Source organism: Haemorhous mexicanus, chromosome 10 (genome assembly GCF_027477595.1).
Source record: "Haemorhous mexicanus isolate bHaeMex1 chromosome 10, bHaeMex1.pri, whole genome shotgun sequence".
NCBI lineage: Eukaryota > Metazoa > Chordata > Aves > Passeriformes > Fringillidae > Haemorhous > Haemorhous mexicanus.
This window is the reverse complement of record NC_082350.1, coordinates 12,460,045-12,480,012: the sequence shown is the minus strand read 5'-3', so window position 1 is coordinate 12,480,012 and position 19,968 is coordinate 12,460,045. Positions and strand designations below refer to the sequence as shown.

The 19,968-nt window shown below is 39.2% G+C and overlaps 1 protein-coding gene across 2 annotated transcripts in view; it reads left to right on the top strand.

Moving 5' to 3' along the window:
- SLC9A9 (solute carrier family 9 member A9) overlaps window positions 1-19,968 on the top strand; it is a 174,133-nt gene that overhangs the window by 34,155 nt on the left and 120,010 nt on the right. For both annotated transcript variants that reach the window (XM_059855398.1, XM_059855399.1), the window contains exons 5-6: window positions 4,407-4,522; window positions 12,479-12,584. In XM_059855398.1, the coding sequence (XP_059711381.1) occupies window positions 4,407-4,522; window positions 12,479-12,584 (222 nt within the window). The remainder of the gene's footprint in view (window positions 1-4,406; window positions 4,523-12,478; window positions 12,585-19,968) is intronic.

Sequence of the window (19,968 nt, the reverse complement as noted above, 5' to 3'; positions counted from 1 at the left end):
TTTGTGCACTGTTCATAGCTGCTCTCAGCAGTTCTTTTGGACCCCCCTGCAGTCTCAGATTGCCAGGAGTGCTGCTCCCAGGCTGGTTTCCCCGGCTGCCTTGGGAGCAGCACAGCCTCTGCTGTCTGACTGCCTTTGGGTGTGCTGTGCTCACTGCCTGTTGCTCTCATGGCCTTTCTTAGCCACCCAGAGGACCAAAACTCTTGCCAGGCTTTCTGCCTCCCTGTCTTGAAGACTGTGGTATCTTTTCTCTTCCCAGTGTGCTCTGATCCTGTTTGTGACTACTTGCAATGCTTCTGTCCTTTGCATCTTTCCTGCAGCCTCCCCATTCTGCATCAGACATACCCCACTTCCCCTGCTCCAAAACTACCAATTATCTCTCTTCCACTGGCAGTTTGCTGAAGAGTGGTTTTGCTATAGAGAGCTTTCTGACAAGACCTTCCCAAAAACCCCCAAAGCAATTTTGCTCTCTCTTTTCAGATCCCTTAAAACCAGACGCTACTAAAGGAAAGACTTGCAAAAAAAAAAAAAAAAAAAAAAAAAAAAAAAAAAAAAAAAGTTCTCTTGAGCTGCATCTAAAGCTCTTCCTGAACATTTAGAAAGTTTTGTGTGTAGTAATTACTCTTTAAAGGCCTTTGGAGATGGCTCTCTTTTTTCCCCTCTACATGTAAACTGCAGCTAGTCCAGGGACGTCCCAGTCCCAGAGAAGCCTTCCTGGAGAGCAGATTTATAAACAAACTCACTGGAACCTTCCAGCAGTACACAGACAGCCAGTGTGCTTTCCAAACTCCTTTCCTCAGTGCATAGCAGAACTGTGCTAGTAAAAAAAAATGGACCCTGCACAAATGGAGATTCTGCACCCCCACTTTTTTACACTAACAAGCTTCAAAATTCAGTCTGGCTTCAAAAATCTAAGGACAACCTAATGCTCAGAATAATTAAAGCTTTAAAGAGCTTTTGTCCTAGTTCTTCAGTGTCTGTTGTTGACTTTTATTTTTGTTAGTTTTTTCAGTTTAAAGGGGGGTTTTGTGTTGTTGGGCTGAGATTTTGTGTGGTTTGTGTGGTTCACTTGCTGGTTCATACTGGAAATTGTGGTAGTTAAAGTTCAGTTTCCCAGAAGATTCTTCAGCAAGTCAAATATTTATATGGTGTCTCCTCTACTGTGTAATGACAGCATTCTATGGAGCATTTTTTAGTGATGAGGCACTTTCTAAGTGCCAGACTTGTGTAATCTGGAGAGTTCTGAATTCTCATGTGTTTCATTTCATTACATTACATTACTGTTTTTCTCTTTTCCTGCTGAAGTGGTAAAATACTTGCTCTAACTTGATGGGCTCCTCCCCAGACTTTAAAAATATGTTTGGGTGGAGAAAATGTCAGAGCCCCTGCTGCAAAGCTAATCTGCATTTTATTCTTCTGTTTTCTTACTTTATGACAGTTCCAAGTCTATGACAAATCAGTTATTCACAAACATTTTCTGAAGAACCAAACCATCACTAAGTCCAACTGAGAAGTTTTCAGCAACTTTCAATTACTGATCAATTTAGCTGCAATTTGTTTCTTAAGTATAATGTTTCTGATAATCTACTTTCTGCTCACAAAAGTACATTGCTGAATTTGAAGATTTATCCATGACAGAAAGAAGTGATAAGGAGGCAGGACAATTCCAAATCAACTCCCTGCTCTGTACTGAGTCTATGTAGCTTCTAGAACAGACATACATACCTAAATGCAAAAAAAATTTGCATTGTTTGGCATAGTTTGTCACCTAGGAGAATTCAAGACACTTGCACAGAGCTAGAGGGGCAGAGGGGAAAGAATTTGACTTCAAAGTGTAGGTTTAAGGTCAGACTTCCATCACCCAGGAGAGGACCCATGGCACCTGGTACCACATCACACTGTCACATCCATGCACATTCCAGCTGCCTGATTTAATGAATAATGGCTCATTGTGAGCAAGGTGGAGCAGCTTGTAGGAGCTGGGACCCTGCTTGGTATCTCAGTGTAGGAAAAATAAAGGACAACGGGGTGAAGCAAGGTTTAGCTCTGAGGCTCACATGTCCTGCTCTATCAGAGTGGAATGAAAAGGACTGCACAGTGGAGCCACCTCTTTTTCCTGCAGCTCTGGGCTTTGTGAGAGTCAGGGTGTCCCTGCAGTTCCCACTGGCAGACAGGTCATTCTTCAGTTTGTGAATCCCAGAGGATCTCTAGACAAGCAGGACATGCTGGACACACACAGTGCTGGACAAACCCCCCAAAAACCTCCTGGGAGTTAAGAGGCTTTGTGGATCAAAGTGCAGCAGCTCTGAGGACTCAGATTTTCAACTGATTTGCCACTCAAGTTCTGTTTCCTTTACACTGCCCTGAAGATCTCAGTTCTGAAATTCTAAAACAATGAAAAATAAAATGTAGCATTCTCTATCAGTAAAAAAGATAATTTCACAGACAGGAATTGGAAACAGAAGTGCTATCCTACTCAACAGATTCAGAGCTTCTTATGTTAACTCCATTGGTGTCAATAGCTTGCTCTGTGTCAGCAGTGAGCACTGGGTGGGAACATGTTCCCATGGGACAGGAACATCCCACAGGAAATTCCAAGTCACTGATGCTTTGATTTATTTACAGCTTACTAATAGACATTTCACAATTTTTTTAACACATATTAAATGGATACTTGATTATTAAAGCAATCTGATTTACTGAAATTTGGTGTAAACTTGCTAAAAATATACAAAATGTATCAAATTAAATGACAGCAGCTCTGAAAATCAAGACTTTTTTTTCCCCTATTCTACTTTATAATAGCAGTAGTAGCATCACAGCAGAACATTTCCTTGGGATTCATGTCCTGCTGTCTTTGGGGTGTGCTTTCCTTCTTGGGTTTCCAGCAAGAACAGCTGTGTTGGGTTCTACTGGATGATGTGCAGTATCACTGCCCATTGGGAGCTCAGGTATCCACTGGGATCCATCTTTTCAATATGTAGAATTATCAGTACTAAATTTGCCAAATAGTTAGAGCTTATTTTTATTTACTATTTTAAAATATTTTTAAATGAGGGAGAAGAGTGTTTCTGGTCAAACCTGCAAGTAGCTTTAGACAATAATTTCTAAAAGACCTGGCTGTGCTCACTTCCATTACTGTGGCTCTGGATACAATTGAAAACTGGGAGAGCAGCACCACAGTCAGGTTTTGAAGCACTCATTCCTCAGAGCTGACAAATTTTTCTGGGGATAAAGAGACAAAGTTCACTGCAAGGTCTTGAGTCGTTATTCTTTGGGAAGGGAGAGAAAGTGAGCTCATCAATCAAGGAGACCCAGAGCTGCATGCAGTGGTGTAGGGTGATTGCTGGTGAGCTGTTTGCTAGAGAACTTCTGTAAATATCTACACAAATACTCAGGGCCACTGGGGAAGGCTGTGGTGACCTCTCTGCTTCTCTCCTTGTGCGGCACAGCGAGCTTGCTGCAGTGTCTGAAAGCCATTTGTAATTAACTCTCAGGCTGTTTGTTAATTGCACTTCATCTGTCCCTCGGGTCCGTGTTCCTGCGACTTCAGGAGCTCCTCAGGAGGAAAGCTGAGGGCAAAACCCAGCTCAGGATGAGCATGCATGGAATTTGTTTAAATGACTGGTTTAGAGCCTGAAGTTAGAAGAGCACAATTGTCAATTTCTGTGTTTATGGAACAGGCATTGAATGCAATGGGGTTTATTATTAACTAGACTGAACATGAATAATATTGTAAAAATCTGCAACAGGTTCTAACAACAAGTGAATCTCTTTTTTTCCAAGTTATTTCAAGATTCTAATTGGAATGCACATCTCAGAGAGCACTGTCTAGTTACATAAACCAGAGATAACATTTCCTGTGAAACTAGTGAGGCTGTAGCAGTGCATTTTGAAATGTGACTTTTGGTGGCTCACTGTCACTGTGAGTTGTTAAATATGCCCACTTAGAGACCTTATGTGGAACTTTGAGTGCTGCTAACATTTAAAAGCTGACAGAATAACACAATTCATTTAGAAATACAGAGCAAGCCACAGAGCTGATAGTAGAACTGCCTTTGTTTAAATGTTCTACATTAGACAAATTTGTCTTAATAATGTCTTCTTAAGCTTACCTTATCTTTCCTTTTGAAAAATAAACAGCCCAAACCATTGTTCTCTGCTAACAGCAGATGAAAATTACCCAGAAAACCTTTGATTTGGAATTGTCTCTGACATTTCAATACAATATTTAACAGTTGAACAGGAAATAGAATTTTTATATGGTACCAGTATATGTTCAGTATTCATGTGATATACATTCAATGAAAAGAAGCTGAAGAGAATAAGAACCTGTTTAAAACTGTAAATTAAACATAAATATTACCTACTCTGTCTGAATACCAGTCTTATCCTTGCCCTGACAGGTTGATAATGTATGGCTTTGTGAAAGCCATGGTACACATTGGCCAGTTAAAGCAATGGGAATTCCACTTCACTGACTGTTTATTTTTTGGATCGCTGATGTCTGCCACAGATCCAGGTAACCATTTCAAATAAATTACTTTTTCAGAGTCAGAAGAGAAAATAAGAACTGTATATGCCATAGAAATGTTCTAAGTCTCTGTTCTTGGGGTTTTTTTTTTTTTCCTTCCCTTAGCTGTTAAATACCTGATATTCTGATAATCACAAGTCAATCAAAGTCCAAGTCAGCCCCTGAGATCCCTTGTAGCTTTTTAGTAGCTGGTTTTCCTAGGTTGAGATCACAAACTTTATAATTAAGGTTACTGAAAAGACTGGGAAAATGCTCTCTGATCTTCAGGGCACCACCTGTTGCTTGCTGATATGAGAGCTGCTGGAGCCTCCCAGATAATAATCACAACCTCCCTTCCATGTGTGACCTAGCCCCCTTTAAAGATATGGGGAATGGAGTGTTCCAGTTTGGCCATATAAATACTGTTTATGTGATACCAATGAAGTGCTCACGATAAATACAACTCCAAAAAACCAGATACCAAAAAATTGACTTGAATTTGCAGAGGTGAGATTTAAAGCCCAGAGTTAGAGCAAATAGCAAAGTCTGGGAAGCAGGCTCAGTCAATTTTGGAATCAAAGAATTACAGAATCATTTTGATTTGGAGGGATGGCTGGAGGTCTTCTAGTCCTACCTTCTAATTAAAACAGTCTAATCTCAAAGCTAGCCTACCTTCCATAGATTTGTCCAGGTTTTGTTATGTTGAAAGTGTCAATAAGAGTACTCAGATATTAAAAGTATTGCTGTTTGCAGCTGTGGGAACACAGTAAAGGAGAAACTGAACAGATTTTTTAGAGATTATCTGCTAAGACAAAATACAAAATCTGCAAATGTGCAATGGATTTTTGCAAAATTTTCAGCTGAGCTGATACAGGAGACAGAACAGAAAACATTTTGTGATGTATGAGAAATTCTGCATTAGTGTTAAAAAGCTACCCTTGAGAAGCTTCTCTAAGAGACTTAGGAATAAAGGTTTCAAATGCCTGGCTTTTAAAAGAAATGAGAAAAAGCAATATTGTTCTACACATTTTTTCCAGCCTTTAAATGAAGTCTCAATATTTAACAAAATATTTTGGGCTTGCTATTTATCATTCTGACAGCTTAAAAGTACAGTATAAAACAATTTGCTTCCACAAAACCAGTTGTTGCAAGGTTACTGGAAAAGCTGCATGAAATTGTTGTTCAACCACCCAGCCATATTAATAAGATTCAGCACATGATTGAAGCCTATCCTCAGAGCAAGAGAAAAACACAGAAGTTGGAAGCACAAGGAAAACCTAGGAAAATAAACTGCTTATGGAATAAGAGCATCCTTACAATTTCCAAGTATATTTCTTGATAGTGCTATGAATAGGGTTTTGCAGCTGGCTTAGTTTCTTTTCCCATTTCCCAGTCCAAGACTATTTAGTTTCACAAATGTTGACTTATGATGAGTAATGTTTAAGACAAATGCACTGATTTTGATTATAAGAGTATTAAATCACCACTGATTAATCTAGAACAATCAAGAGGGAAAAAAATCAAAACAGAAGCTCCTCTTGCACTGTAAGGAATAAGTTACAAGGATTACTTTTCCCAGAGTTTTAAACAGGCTTAAAAAACTAAAGCTGCAGTTGAGAGAACTATTTTTAGTGTGACAAACTAAAATGTGTCATTGATTAATATTGTTTCTAATTACTTCTCTGCTTATATAGTCTGTGCACATCCAAGAGTTTTTTAATGTTCAGTCTTGCTCCCTCTGCTATCAATTCACAATATTCTAAGTTGCTTCATGAGTTCACTAATCTTATCCATAAATTTCAACCCCTCAAAGACTTAAGAGAATTTTGAATTAAGTTTTTCATTAATTAAATGGTTGACACTGCTAAAACTATTTCATTGTGTTTTAGGATTTGCTAGTGAATTATAATCTCAAGTGTGTAAAGAGCTCACTGGCCTTCCAAAACCAGTTCAAATATGGTTCCCTGGAGGACTGATACGTATCAGGGCATAAAATAATCAGTATAAAGATTTTATCTCTGATAACTAGGGTTTATTTTGGGTTTTTTAAAGAAAACTTTAGTACAATGTTGTTAGTGTTATCAACAATAAATTTGTCTTGAGATGAATCAGTAAATTCCTGTCAGATTTGCTACACGATTTTTCATTTTAATCTTCACTGTGTAGGATTATGAACTCATTTCAAAAAGAGATTTAATTTCCCTTGGCTATGGAAAACAATTAAGTCTCAAAAGATGCTAAACCTGACTTGTTGACTTGAGAGAAGTTGGTTTGATTGAGTTCCTTATTTGTGATATTGAAGATGACAGGTAGGTGTTTACATGTTAAACAAAGATTTTTAATCTCAAGGTAGTAAACAAACATATGCCAGGTAAAATTTTCTACTGTTGTTAAGAAGAAGGAAATAATGTCACAGCACTCTGCAGGTTTTAGTTCTGAAGTTTATCTGAAGATTTTTAATCTAGATATTTTGGCATAAAAATAATTCATGAGAATTGCTCTTATGTGCTGTGTGTTCTCTTACATAGGAAACTAGCACTTGAACTAAGATAAAGAAATTAATTTAGGACTAGATATACTTGGAACTGTGTTTTCCATTACAGACTGTGATCCTTAAATATCAACAGTACTTTGTGATGCCTCAAAAAACTTTCATGTCTCTAGAAAGGACAGTTAGAAACTTCAGGGACAAAACAAGGTCACTCTCGACCAAATAATTCATCTTACAGAGAACATCTCCTTCCAGTAATTTATCACTTTCAGTAGAGAAAGTTTCTCATTTTAAGACTTCAGGTGAGAGGTTAAATTTTAAGAAATAGAATTTCTAAATTCCTAAATTATCCCTTCATTATTCTTGATTTAAAACATGACACCAGTATTTACATTTTTCTTTATTCTGATCAATAGGCACGATTCATCACATTGTCAAGGAAATCATGTCTTATTGTTGCATCTGCATAAAACAGCACAGATTTCCCTGTTTCACTGTGGAAAGGGTTTCCCTGTGTTAGCCCTGGGATTTGGTTTCTGGTGTGCCCTGACTCTGGGAGTGTTTTGGGGCTCCCCTCAGAGGTGGCAGGGCAGCTCCTGTCTGTGTTCTGTGCTCACACAGGGGCTCACAGGGAGCAGCACAGGGAGCAGGGAAGGTGCTGCTGTGGAGCCCCAGCCCTGGGTGCCTGCCCATCACAGACCTGCCCAGGGACACTGCCCACAGGGCTTGGTGGCCCTGCTGTCCCCGTGGCTGCCAGTGGCTCTAAAGGAATCATGAACAGCACAGACCTGGCACAGGGGTGTAAGGCTGGGACCCCTGCCCCAGCCACCAAAATACACACAGCACAACTCTGACAGCCTCCAGGGCTGCTGCTAGCAACACTTTCTGGGCAACCACCTTCCCATCCAAAGACATTCCACATACCTTTAGCCTTTCCTTTTGTTTTCTTTTCCAATTTTTGACATTTCAAGTATAGAAAACTGATTTACCTTCACAGGTTTTCCTGAAGCACAGCTGTTTCTGAGCTGTATGAACTCCCTTACCTTTGGTCACATTGACAATCACAAGGCTCTTCCCTTTTTGAAGTTACTATGGTTACAGCTGAACTGGAGATGTGGGTTGCACTGCTCTTGTTATTGATAAAATCGGATATTTATCAGAAAGAGCAGTTTCTGTTTCTCATAAAATCGAAGGATTTTGCATTAAGAAGCATAATGTATTAATACAACAAAGTAATGCATTTCAGACACTCTTTATGTAAGCGTTTATAAATGTGTTTTAAATTAAAATACATTTCTTCTTTCTTCTTATTCACCACTGAACCAATCTGTGAGTGCTGTGACTTATTAATAGGGAAAGGAGTCTATAATTCAAATTGGAATCTTTATTTTTAGATGAAGTCAATAGGAAATAAAAGTTAGATTTGTTTAATCTTATTTTCTTCTCATTTGATACTGCACTCCTAAAAGAATTTAGGCCCATGAGCTATGAAAGATATTAATAGCTCTAGTCAGAAGACTGAGGTACAGTAATACCAGTACTTTATATAATGGTGTAATTTATTTTTTGTTTCCTTATTCTTTTAAAAGTAACAGCAAAGTAGAACTGGATACAGTTAGCATAGGGATTGTTGTTGTTTGGTGATATTTCAGTTATATATGCTTTTTACAGGCAGCTATAACAAGCCAATTTGTTTCTACATGTGTCCAAAGGTACCTTTCACAAAGCAGCTTCACAGACACTTCTTATGACTGGGTACAAGTGAAATCATGTTGGGCTTAGCATGTGACAGATGTTACCTCAGCCCATGAAGTCAGGGAAGAAGTGAATCAGACTTTTGTTGGCATAAATAAAATCTGTGAAAATCTTAGATGCTTCACTATTTCCTGCTTCCTATCGCTGAATTTTTAACTGAAGTTCACAACCCTTTCTTAGTCAGCAGCTCTGGCACGTGTTATTTCTGCTGGTGTCAGTTTTCTACTGCCACAGAAGGTGTCAGTGCTCCCCCAATGACCTGTCCTTCCAGCCAGTTCTTTACCCACCTCTTTTTCCGTCCTCATTTGCTTACACTGAAACAAGAGATGCTGAGTACTTGAATTAGGTGAGTCTTTAAGTAGTTGCCACACAAAAACCAAGCCCTACTCGCTGTTGCTCAGCAGTGCCTTCAGAAAGCCAGGGGCCAAGCTGACTGCAGTGCAGCACCTACAAACTTGACTAAGATATCAACGTTCTCACAGACTGGACATGTTACTGTGGAATAAGATTATTTTTAAATTATTTCCTTGAGTTTTAAAATCATCTGTTTGACAAAACATGATGTGACTTGATGTGACATGGTGACTACTCCTAGAGCATTATTTTGTCCAGAGGTAACTTAAATTACCTTTCTCCATAGCAGAGTAGCACATCCCCTTTGATGTGGCCATTCTGACCTATGCCCAGAGATTCTCATAATTAATGAAGGTAAATGTGGTCATGGGGAAGTGCCCAGACAGTGGTGGTCAAAACAAGGTGAAAATGTTTCCTGGAGCTCTTAAAAGGGTGGATGTGCTAAAGATCCTGCAGATCTCTGTTCTTGTGCAGACACTATTTATAGTTTCCATTAATGAGTTGGCTAATGCAACAGAGGGTGTTTCTTCATGGTACAATATTCTGCTGAAAGGAGATTGCAAACACTTTGAGAGGCATGGTTAGAATTCAGTATGATTCCTGTAATGATTTTAAATAGACAAGGATAAATGCTACACTTGAAAAAAAGCATCTTCATAGACAGCAGATAAGAAGTGAGCATTCACTTCTGAAAGCGATTTTGAGTTTACAACCTATGAAAATGAGTCATGAGTACCAATACACAGGGAAAAAAAAAGGAAAACAGGATTTATTAACATGTTCTACAGCATTTTTTCATTCTATTTCTTGACAGCAAGTGTCAACTACATTACTGGGATGTGGTTTTAGGTATTTCAGGAAAGATATGAGCTGATTAGAGGGCAAGAAAACATTACTAAAGGAGGAGATTGAATGAAGTGAGTCATTTTAGGGAGGAGATGTCTGAAATGAGTCTGTGAATAGACAAATTCTGCTGAAAGAAAATCAGAATAAATATGACAAATTTTTGTCTCTCATTAGGCGAGGAATGGAAATTGCAGACTTGAAAAGCAGGAGGGGAGATTTGGGTTAGACATGATTCAGGAATAATTGCATTTATAAATTGTATGAATACTGAAGAGCAAGTTAGACTCCCTTGAGTTTCATGGAACCAGCATCATTTCAGTTCTTTGAAAACAAATCAGATAAATATCTGTCAGCAGAGGTGGGGCTGAAGTTTGCTCTGCCTTGGGCCAGACAAGCAGAGGGACAGAGCAGAGCCCAGGACCCTTCAGTCAGGGACAGGTAAAGAAGATCCAATAACCTCCCCTGGAAATGGGAAAACATTTGAAAGGGAAGATACTTTCTGGGAACTGGGTGAACTGGGGAGTTCTCCCAGAAGCTGCAGTTGATGTATTTCTGTGTTGCTTGATTTATTATTTTGCTTTCATTTGAAAATATTAAAGTAGCATTTTTGGGGTAGGGTTGGGAGTACAAGCAAGAAGAGAAAGTTGTTTATTTAGGAGGAAGGAGAGGAATGTGTAGGCATCTGTCTAATTGGCTTGGCCTGCTCCACACACGCCCCAGCAGAACACTGACTTTGATTACTGTTTTCTTTTCCTTCTATCATTATCACAGGGACTATTAACAAGAGCCCAAACTAATTAGCTAATAAGCAAAAGCTGAAAGTGGCAAATAGTTTTAGAAAACAAGTTTGTTTTTATGCCAGTGACATTAGAGAGCAGGAGACTAAACTGAGTCCACATTTAGCACATTAAGTCAGCATTGCTAATCAGGCAAAAACCTGAATATAGATGTTGGTGAACCAAGAAAATATCTTTTGTCAATAAAGCTTCTGCCCACACCTTTGAGCTATTCTGGGGAAAGAACTCTTTTCCTAGTTTAAATTATAACTGCAGTGGGAGTAGATGGGTGAGGTTACCAGGATGGTAAATATAACTAGCTAATTTAAATATAGCTATATCAGCAAATGTTCAGCTACACACATCTCCTAAATTGTCTTCTGTAGAATAACACTTCCAAAATTCTTCAGAGATAACACATCAACAGGGATCACTTCAACATGAAATCTCACAGGAACTCTGAGAATCTATTTTGGGTTTATAAACTGATTTTGAGATTACATAGATATTTAAGTGCCATTTAGAAAATCTTAGCAGCAATGCTTTCAAAGTTCCAAGAAATGTCATTAAGATAAAGCTGGTCATGCTCTTGTATGAATTATCAGCAGTCATGTGAATGTAAAAGTATATTATTTTTATTTCTAAAATGTCAGATGTGAACATGGCATCCCAGAGGCACTCCAAATCTTTAGGATTCCTGGGCTATAAGGACTGAGTCAATTGCACAATTATGTACTAGAGTGAGCACCAGTGAAGCAGAGAGTTACCATGCAATTTATAACCAGACAACTAATTGGGGGTCTTTACATTAAATTCTGTTTGAAATGAGAAAGTCCTGCTTTGTCCATGCAAAGAGAAAATAGTAAAAATAATAAGAATTCAAATGAGCCATACACAGAACACAGAGAGCCTTCTTCAGCTGGAGGTTATGAAGTGCAAAATAGACCATAGGAGGGACTGTGCTCCCCTGTCTGCAGGGAAGAGGGAAAACCAGAGAAGGCCTAAGTTAATATCTACAGGATTGAATTACCTGAACAGGAACCAAATGTCTAAATACTCCTGATGATGTGTGTCCAAATCATTTGCTCACCTTCAATTTAAATTCACCACACTCTATTTTTTCTATTGCACTGGTGAACTGCAAATCAAATAGAGGATATAACTCAGGGAGAAGGAAGGAAGTGAAATTACTGCTATGCTGAAGGAGCCTTAGAAGGGGTTGTAGGTGTCAAATATTCTGGTCTGGGTCAGAGGCTTCCTGGCTGCCATGAGCCACATCCTTGCTGAGTGTGGGGCAGGACAGGGTGGGCATGCTGCACATCCCTTAGTGACCACGTGTAACAGATGGATAAGTGGTATTATATCCTTCTTAAAACAGGCAGAGCCCACTCATCACACACCAAATCCACAGCAAACCCAACTCTTTTCAGCACCCTGATTCCTCTGTGGCCACAAGATCGCCGTGCTTCATGCACAGTGAAACATGCTGTGACATTTTCATTTCTGTAAGATTCTCTGTGTGAGAGGGAAAGCTTCTTCCTAACTCAGCTGCAGCAGTAAAATTCATAGACTTAATGAATAAAGGCTCTTATATTTTCCAGTTGATCCTTCTTAACTCATTGTTATCCACTTAGGCAATATATAGGACTGGGCTTCTCAAACCTGTATTCTAACATGGCTTTATTTCTTGAACTGCCAGAGGAAGATGAAAATACCAACTCACTTTGCTTTCTTTCCATACAGTGACAGTCCTTGCTATTTTCCATGAGCTGAATGTGGATACAGATTTGTACACACTCCTGTTTGGAGAGAGTGTCCTAAATGATGCTGTGGCTATCGTGCTGACACAGTAAGTTACACCCACCTCGTGCTTTACTTGGTGAGATCATGAAAGCTTTTCTCACTGATGCCATTCTCACTGATACAGTTTGTTCAAGTACAGCTATACCACTTGAAGGTTTTGTTACAAAGATGTAGTTTTAGAATTTTTCTTGGTTTGTTAACACTAGAATTCCAATACTGTTTATGGCAACTGTATATCCAGAATACAATTTTAGTTCATGTTCTTTAACCCAGAAAGCAGTATATTCTGTAAAATGGTGGACTTAATTTATTATGATTTCTTTCCTCATCTAAATAAGGTACCTTGAAAAAAAAAAAAAGCTAAATGAGCATCTAGAACATAGAGCAACTATAAAATTCAAGACAGGTTCTTTTTATTTTTTGCAATTATTATTTTCCAAGATTAGAACTACAAAGTAGTACATAGTATTTGTTTATCTACATCTGTCTATGGAAGCTGGCAGAGCTTCAGCTGATAACATTATCTGAAATTTATATATAGCTTTTTTATTCTCAGGAATCCTCAAACAGATCGCAAATGATGGGCCAAAATCACACAAGTATGTGCTGTCCTAAAAACATAGATGCTAAGTACATGATTAACAGGATCTCAAGTTTACTCCACTCTACATGTATTATATGCTACCCAGAGCTTTGCCAGAAATACAAATAATCCTCTCAGATAATCTTAAAAGTAACAGAATTGCAAAGTCAAATTCATTTCTCCACAACGTTTGAAGGTGCTTCACAGTAAGCCTCAATTCAGTGCCAACTTTCTCCTTAAAACATGGTTCCTTGAGCAAGGATTTATCCTATCTCTCAGAATTAAAGACTTTACAGTAGTTAAAAGATGAACTTAATATTTTGTCTGAGACCCCATGGAGTTTCAACTTATAATAATTGCTTCAAAAAGACCTGGACTTGTTTCACAATACAAAAAAGAAATAGCATTCCTATTTAATTTATCACTCTTCAATTATCAGCCTAGTAACCTTCACCTACACTGAACTCCTCCCAGAGTTTTCAGAGCAAGAGCAATGTTTTCAAACGCTGTCAAGGGTCTGAGCACAGCAGCCCAGGGTTAGACACAGCATGGCTGTCACGTCCCGGGACTGGGGCTGGAATGTGTCACCTGGGAGAGCTCTGGTACCTCAGATAATAAAAGGCACAAAAGGAAAAGTAAGCAAAGACCAGACAGCTCGGTCGAGAGAGCCACAGAAAAGGATTGAAGCAGCTATTAGAATTGGGAAGAAGCAACATGTAGGTGGCAATGTCTGAGATTTTTATCTCCCTCCCTTGGCGTGGTTTAATAACAGCCAGGACATCTTAAGCTCATTTAGACTCCTCATCTGTTAGTGCAAGGTTCCCACTCCAAGCAGCTCAAGGGAGCCCAGAGTGTTTTAAATCTCTCTAGTTTTCAGTCACCCTGATGCCAAAGCACACAGATCTCCCAAAGGAGCAACTCAACTGCAGAACAAATCTAGAAGGAAAAGTCCCTACAGATTCCAGTTCCATCAGTATTCCAGTACATGGTTCATGAGTTTCTAAACTCTGCTCTTCCCAGTACTAGTCTAGGTTATGCACCTCAGCCTATCTACTTCTCATGTTCTCTTTGCTGTTACATGGGAGATTACAAATCTTTAGTATAGAATCTCTTGTCACTGGAAAATTGTTGTGATCTTTTTTATATATTCACTCTGACCAATTCTTTGATTTCTAGAATCATTTGTAGAGACTGAAGAGAATACATGGCATCATCACTTTCACATTTCATTGCTCTCTGACTTGAATAATCAGCTCCTGCACAAATACAATACTTCTGCAACCCAATATAATCTTCCTGTAGCATTTTAAGTAAAGATATACTGTTAATATTGCCAGCTTCAGGTCATTAACACCCTACTAAGGCAACGTGAGTTTAAATGAAGAAAATTGTTTTTCTGTCACTGCAAAAGAACAGCTATTTTTTTCCTGTAACCCATACTGCTCTTGTGTGCAAACACAACATGTTCTTAATTACAGCAATAGATGTCTATTTAAAAAGGTGTGAGAATAATGTTTGCAAATCTGGAAAAGCAAGAGTAAGTAATTTAGTACATAATGATAACCAGAAAAATAGAATATGAAAATGCACATTGTCTTCATTATCTAACAGAATAAGATAATGTCTGCAGGAGTGACTCACTGCAGGAGAGGCAGGAAGAGAAAAGAGAGGAGGCCCTTATGGCAGGAGGTGGCCCTTTGGCAAGGTGAAGGCTGCATGGCTGTCTGCCAACAAGGGCTTAGATTGATCTCTCTCCTTTCTTTCAGCTTCTCCCTCCAGTCTCTATTTTTCCAATCCTGTTTATCATTTAGTCTAAGAAGGACAGCAGCAGGACCAGCCCCCCCTGCATTTTTCTAGGGATTTAGCAAGTCACACAAGCTGTGTTGGTGCAAGAGTGTGTGCAGACAGGGACAATACCAACCAGGGACACCAGCTCTCTGGGCCAGTTTAACTCTCCTCTGGGGATCCTGCCCCACCAAACACCTGGGTGTTTGTGGTAACTGCAAGGTTTCATTTATAGTGTGCTATTTTAAGATAATCCATGCAGGAGGGATCACTGTGACTCAAACTGACAGCAGGGGCTGCAGGAAGGCTGACAAGCTGTTGTGCATCTGGGAGAGCTCACACACACAAGGGCCTCTCTAAACAAGGGCATGGGAGATGCATTGAGGATTTCCTCATATCAAAATCACTTCCAGAGTTTCTAACAATTTTTTGTTATTAAGATAAAATTCTCCTTTTAATAAAAACTTGTGAGAATTCTCGCAGAAAATAAACAGCAAGAATTCCAAGTATTTAAGAAAACTGACAGCAGACCTTTACAAGACAGTACTAATTAGATTATTAAACATGCCTGCTTTTACCCAGAAAAACCCAAATGACTAATTATGCCACAAATATTCCTACATGCTTTGTTTTCCACAATACTGGCTGAGGAAAATCCTGATAAAAGTAGTTTCATGGTTCCTCTTAAATATTTCCAGAATGAACATATACCAACTCAGGTCATTGTACATCTTCACTCAAAAGATGCTTTCATTCTGGTCTAGACCTACCTTCTACAAGTTAACATCATGCTCAAACTCTTCTTTCTTGGCAGAAGCTTGTACAGGGCTTTCTAAAATAACATGGCAAAGGTAACTGATTAATTGAAAGGGTAACAAATTATTGAAAAACAGTATCAGATTCCAAAGGAAATAACTCAGAAGCCAGAGTTCAGCTCAGTTTGGGCCAAGCACCCTCTAAGTCTGACTTTTCTCAGACAGTGATTCCTATCATTATCTTAGGCAGACCAGAGAATTCCTTTTGACTTACTGGCAGACACAGCTATTGTATTACTAGTTTAGTACAGTTTAGATATTTTCAAAATATAAGAAACTCTTGTGATATAATGGACCTCAAATAGAAGATTAATAAGAATCTTTAAACCTTTCTTTCTAGGTACTTGTTAACCTGTATTGTTATTATATCAGTAGGTTTAAATCTGTTATTATGTCACTGAACTTGAATGTAGAATACACAAGAGAGAAATGTAATCAGAGACTGAGAAACAGACATTGGGCAAACATCAAATTCAGTTACAAGAATTCAGTCTGTATTTCATGTGGTCATTGGCCCAGTGATGTAACTGTCCATTACCTGCAAGTGTTACTACCCTACTTTTCACAATTTCTAATTGTTATTCCATGAGTAATATATATTAAATCAGCTGTTCTTCAAAGGACAAGAACAGATATTGTAACCATGCTGCTAATTGTAACCATTAATATTTGTGGCAACATTAACTAAGTTGGGAGCTGGGAGTTGCAGGAATAATATTGGCTTTGAAAGTTATGATGGGTGTCTGCTTGATGCATATCTCAGTAGATGTGAAGCTCCCTTTATGATTATATTTTTCTTTTTTTCTTCTGTCATGGACTGTCTCTAATTTGGATCCTTTGCCCTTCTATTTTTGAGGCATTATTCTGTATAGTTTTTTTCACACTTTGATCCCTGAGCACATTGAATAACAAATTTTACAGAGGAAAGACATCTGAATGTTCTCACATCACATTTTTCCCACAAAGTGCAGTTATATTCAGAAAGTGTCCTTTGAAAGTGACGTTGTGGGTTTCCATTTGTACTGTGTCAAAATCTTTTGTTTCATGTGTATCAATTAAGAAACAGAGACTTTTCTCTTAGCTAATCCTTTGTTTCAGCTTCCTCCCCACCTGAAGGTAAGTGGGAGTTTGTTCAGTCTAAGAACACAGGGAATTCCATCAGCCTGAATCCCCTTCCTCATGCTGACATTTGTTCGGCTCTATTAGCAAATGGCAAATAGTATTGAGTCATCACAGAAGAAAAGGAAAAGGATGCTGCTTTCTCTATAGCCCGTATATTTTTAGCCACTTTTTAAACCCTGTATGTATTCATGCAATTCCTTAGTGTCTCTTACAATACTATCTCAGCCACTGGAGTGAAAATGAAACTAATTTAAGTTCTATTTATTCTCAACATGTATCTGAGTGCTAAGATGTTATTCACACATCCTAGACATATCAGTACAGAGAAAGAGCGTAAAAAACCACTTCTATCCTCAAGTGGGCCCTTATGTACACAGAGGTAATAGCTTTAGTGTACCTACACAAAGAACTCTTCAGCCTAGGAATTCCTTTTCAAAAGGATAAAAGCCTCACTCCTTGCCAACTAATGGACAAAGTGTGCACAGAACCTTTCCAGGAAGGAAAGAGGGAAATAAAAGCACCCGTGCCATCAGACGGTGACAGGTAAAAAGTATCAACACATGCAACATTTTCCTGTTTAAAGCAAATAGATTTATAAGGTGAGAAGAGATGGTGAAATGAAGATGTAAGAAAATTAGATGGTGAAAGCAACAAATGGACATTGTGAAGGCATGGCTAGGAAAAAGAAGCAAGAAACAAAGATAAGGCTCATTGTGTAACTACAGATCATGACAGTGATACATAAACCTGTAGCTAGAAATCTTTAGAGGGAACAAAAGCTTGTTTACTCATAAAGATGCAGAGGAAAACCTGATTATCTTTCTCTGATGCAATTTTGCAGTTTTATATTGTTTTGTTATGAATATCTATGTTGAAATCCTTAAGTAGTACATCAAAATCTACTCCTGAACTGTAGGGAACTGGCAACAGAATAGGAATTAGGACAGCCAGTTCTAAAGAGTGATATGCTGCAATCAGGCAGTGAACCTGAATTCAGAAAAGGAATGAGATTCTGCCAGAAATACAGGGGTTGCTCCCAGACCCTTTCTTTGTAGCTGTCTTTGCATGGACTGGTTGGGCAGCCCTGGAGGGACTGAGGCCTGTATGAGCTCAGTTTGAGCAGTGGCAGGTTTAGATGAGGGGCTGCCTTTGCAAAGCCTGACCTAGAAATCACAGCTCAAAGTGAGACCAGTGCTGGAACCCAACAGGCATAGGGAGAGCTGCTCCATGGCACTGACCTGCATGACTTGGAATCCTTGACCAATATTTAGGGATTTCAATGTCTGGGAGCCACAATTCTGGACAAATGACTAACTGAATCTCTGGATAGAGGCCTTGCCTCAATCCAGATAAATGCTATTTGTGATTTTATTCCCACAAAGATTCCTGAGGAGAGATGTCTGTAACATTGTGGAGGAGAATAAAATAGAATCCCCTGAAAACCTGAAAGCAAACAAAATGCTGGTTGGAAGCTCAGCCCAATCATTTCACTTATGGTTCCCCTTAGACAAGAAGGATTTGGCTGCTATTCCAAATATTGTTGGAAAGGTTTATATAACAAGCATCCATTTAAACAGTCAAATAACAGTAATTTATATATTAATAGAGCAAGGAGTTAATTGTGCATCACATTAGCGAGTGATTTTGAAAGGTAGATGAGGAGTCCTTTTCTCTATTATTTCTCTAATAATGAAATTTGGGTTGTCCATCTGCTCTTTTTACCTTTGAGGAAGGGTTTAGTCCCAGCTTATTTTGTTGATGATAATTAGAGTTTCACGTCACTGACCATCTGGAACAGGAGATGTGAGCACTGGGAAGCTAACCAAACTTGCTATTAGCAGGAACTTTAAAAGAGCTTCTCTCCCAGAATAGAGGAAATCCCACATAAAATGTTTGTGTCTTTGCTTAACAAAACTTCCTTTCTTTTCTCCTCCATGAGCTTTACTGTACAGTCCAGTGTTATACTTAAATCAGAGGAAAAAAGGCTGTTGAATTTCTGTAATGCTTCTTAAAGCCAGAATTTCAGTATGAAAATGGGCACTCAGAAGAGAATATTTTCAGGAAGTAGCTCTCACTCCTCAGTTTTTTTCACATTTCAGTTTTTCATAACCCTTTTTCCAATATTAGTGCCACATTAAAATTTTACTTAGGATCAAGTTAATATATGCTAAAGGTCTTACTCTCTGTGCTGCTGGGTGTGTGTGAGCTGGGGCTCATTTCCCCCAGCAGCCCTCACAGAGCTGTGCTGTGCCCTGCTGAGAGCCCAGCAGTGTTTTGGTGCAGTGCTGGCCCAGCAGCAGCTCTGTCTCTCCAGCATCCCACTGGTAGGAGGTGGACAATGACTTGGAGAGGACACAGGCAGCTCAGCTGACCCAAACTGACCAAAGGGATATTCTGTACCATATGATGTACTCAGCAATAAAAGCTAAGAGAAAGGAGGAATGGGCAGATAAAGGTTACTGCATTTCTATTCCAGAGCAACAGCTCCACATACATGGCTGGGCATCACCCACCAATGGGAAGCAGAGAATGAAACTTTTGCTTTCCATTGCTTTCACACACAGCTTTTGCTTTAGTAATGTGCCTTTATCTTCACTCCTGAGCTTTTTTCCATCTTATTTTCTTCCTCCCACCCTATCCTGCAGAGGAGGGGGCAATGGAGTGGCTGGGTGGGCACCTGTCACCCAGCCAGGGTCAGCCCCCCACAGGTCTCTAACTGGCCCTGCTTTGTCTGTGCAGTTCATTTGAACAGGCAGCCTCAGGTGCAGAGTGCTAAGCTGGAGTAGATTTCAGTGAGCAACGTTATGGAGATTGCCCTGAGGGATGTGTGAAGATAGAGCTTAGCTCAAATCAGCTGGGAATGTCTGTGCTTGTCAGACCCAATCAAACCAGAGGAGCTGCAGGTATCTCCATCCACTTATACACAAACAGACAGAGAAGTTTTAAGTTCAGAATTAAGAGTGCTGCTTGCAGTCCTTGCAAATCACACCCAAGTTGCAAATATTTAGCTACACTTTCCCTGCAAATGACCAAACTGGCATCCAAGCTTCTTCATTTCAAAGATTTCTGTTGGGAACTCTTCAGAACTGAAGTACATTGTGGTACCAGCCAGCCTGGGTTTTGAG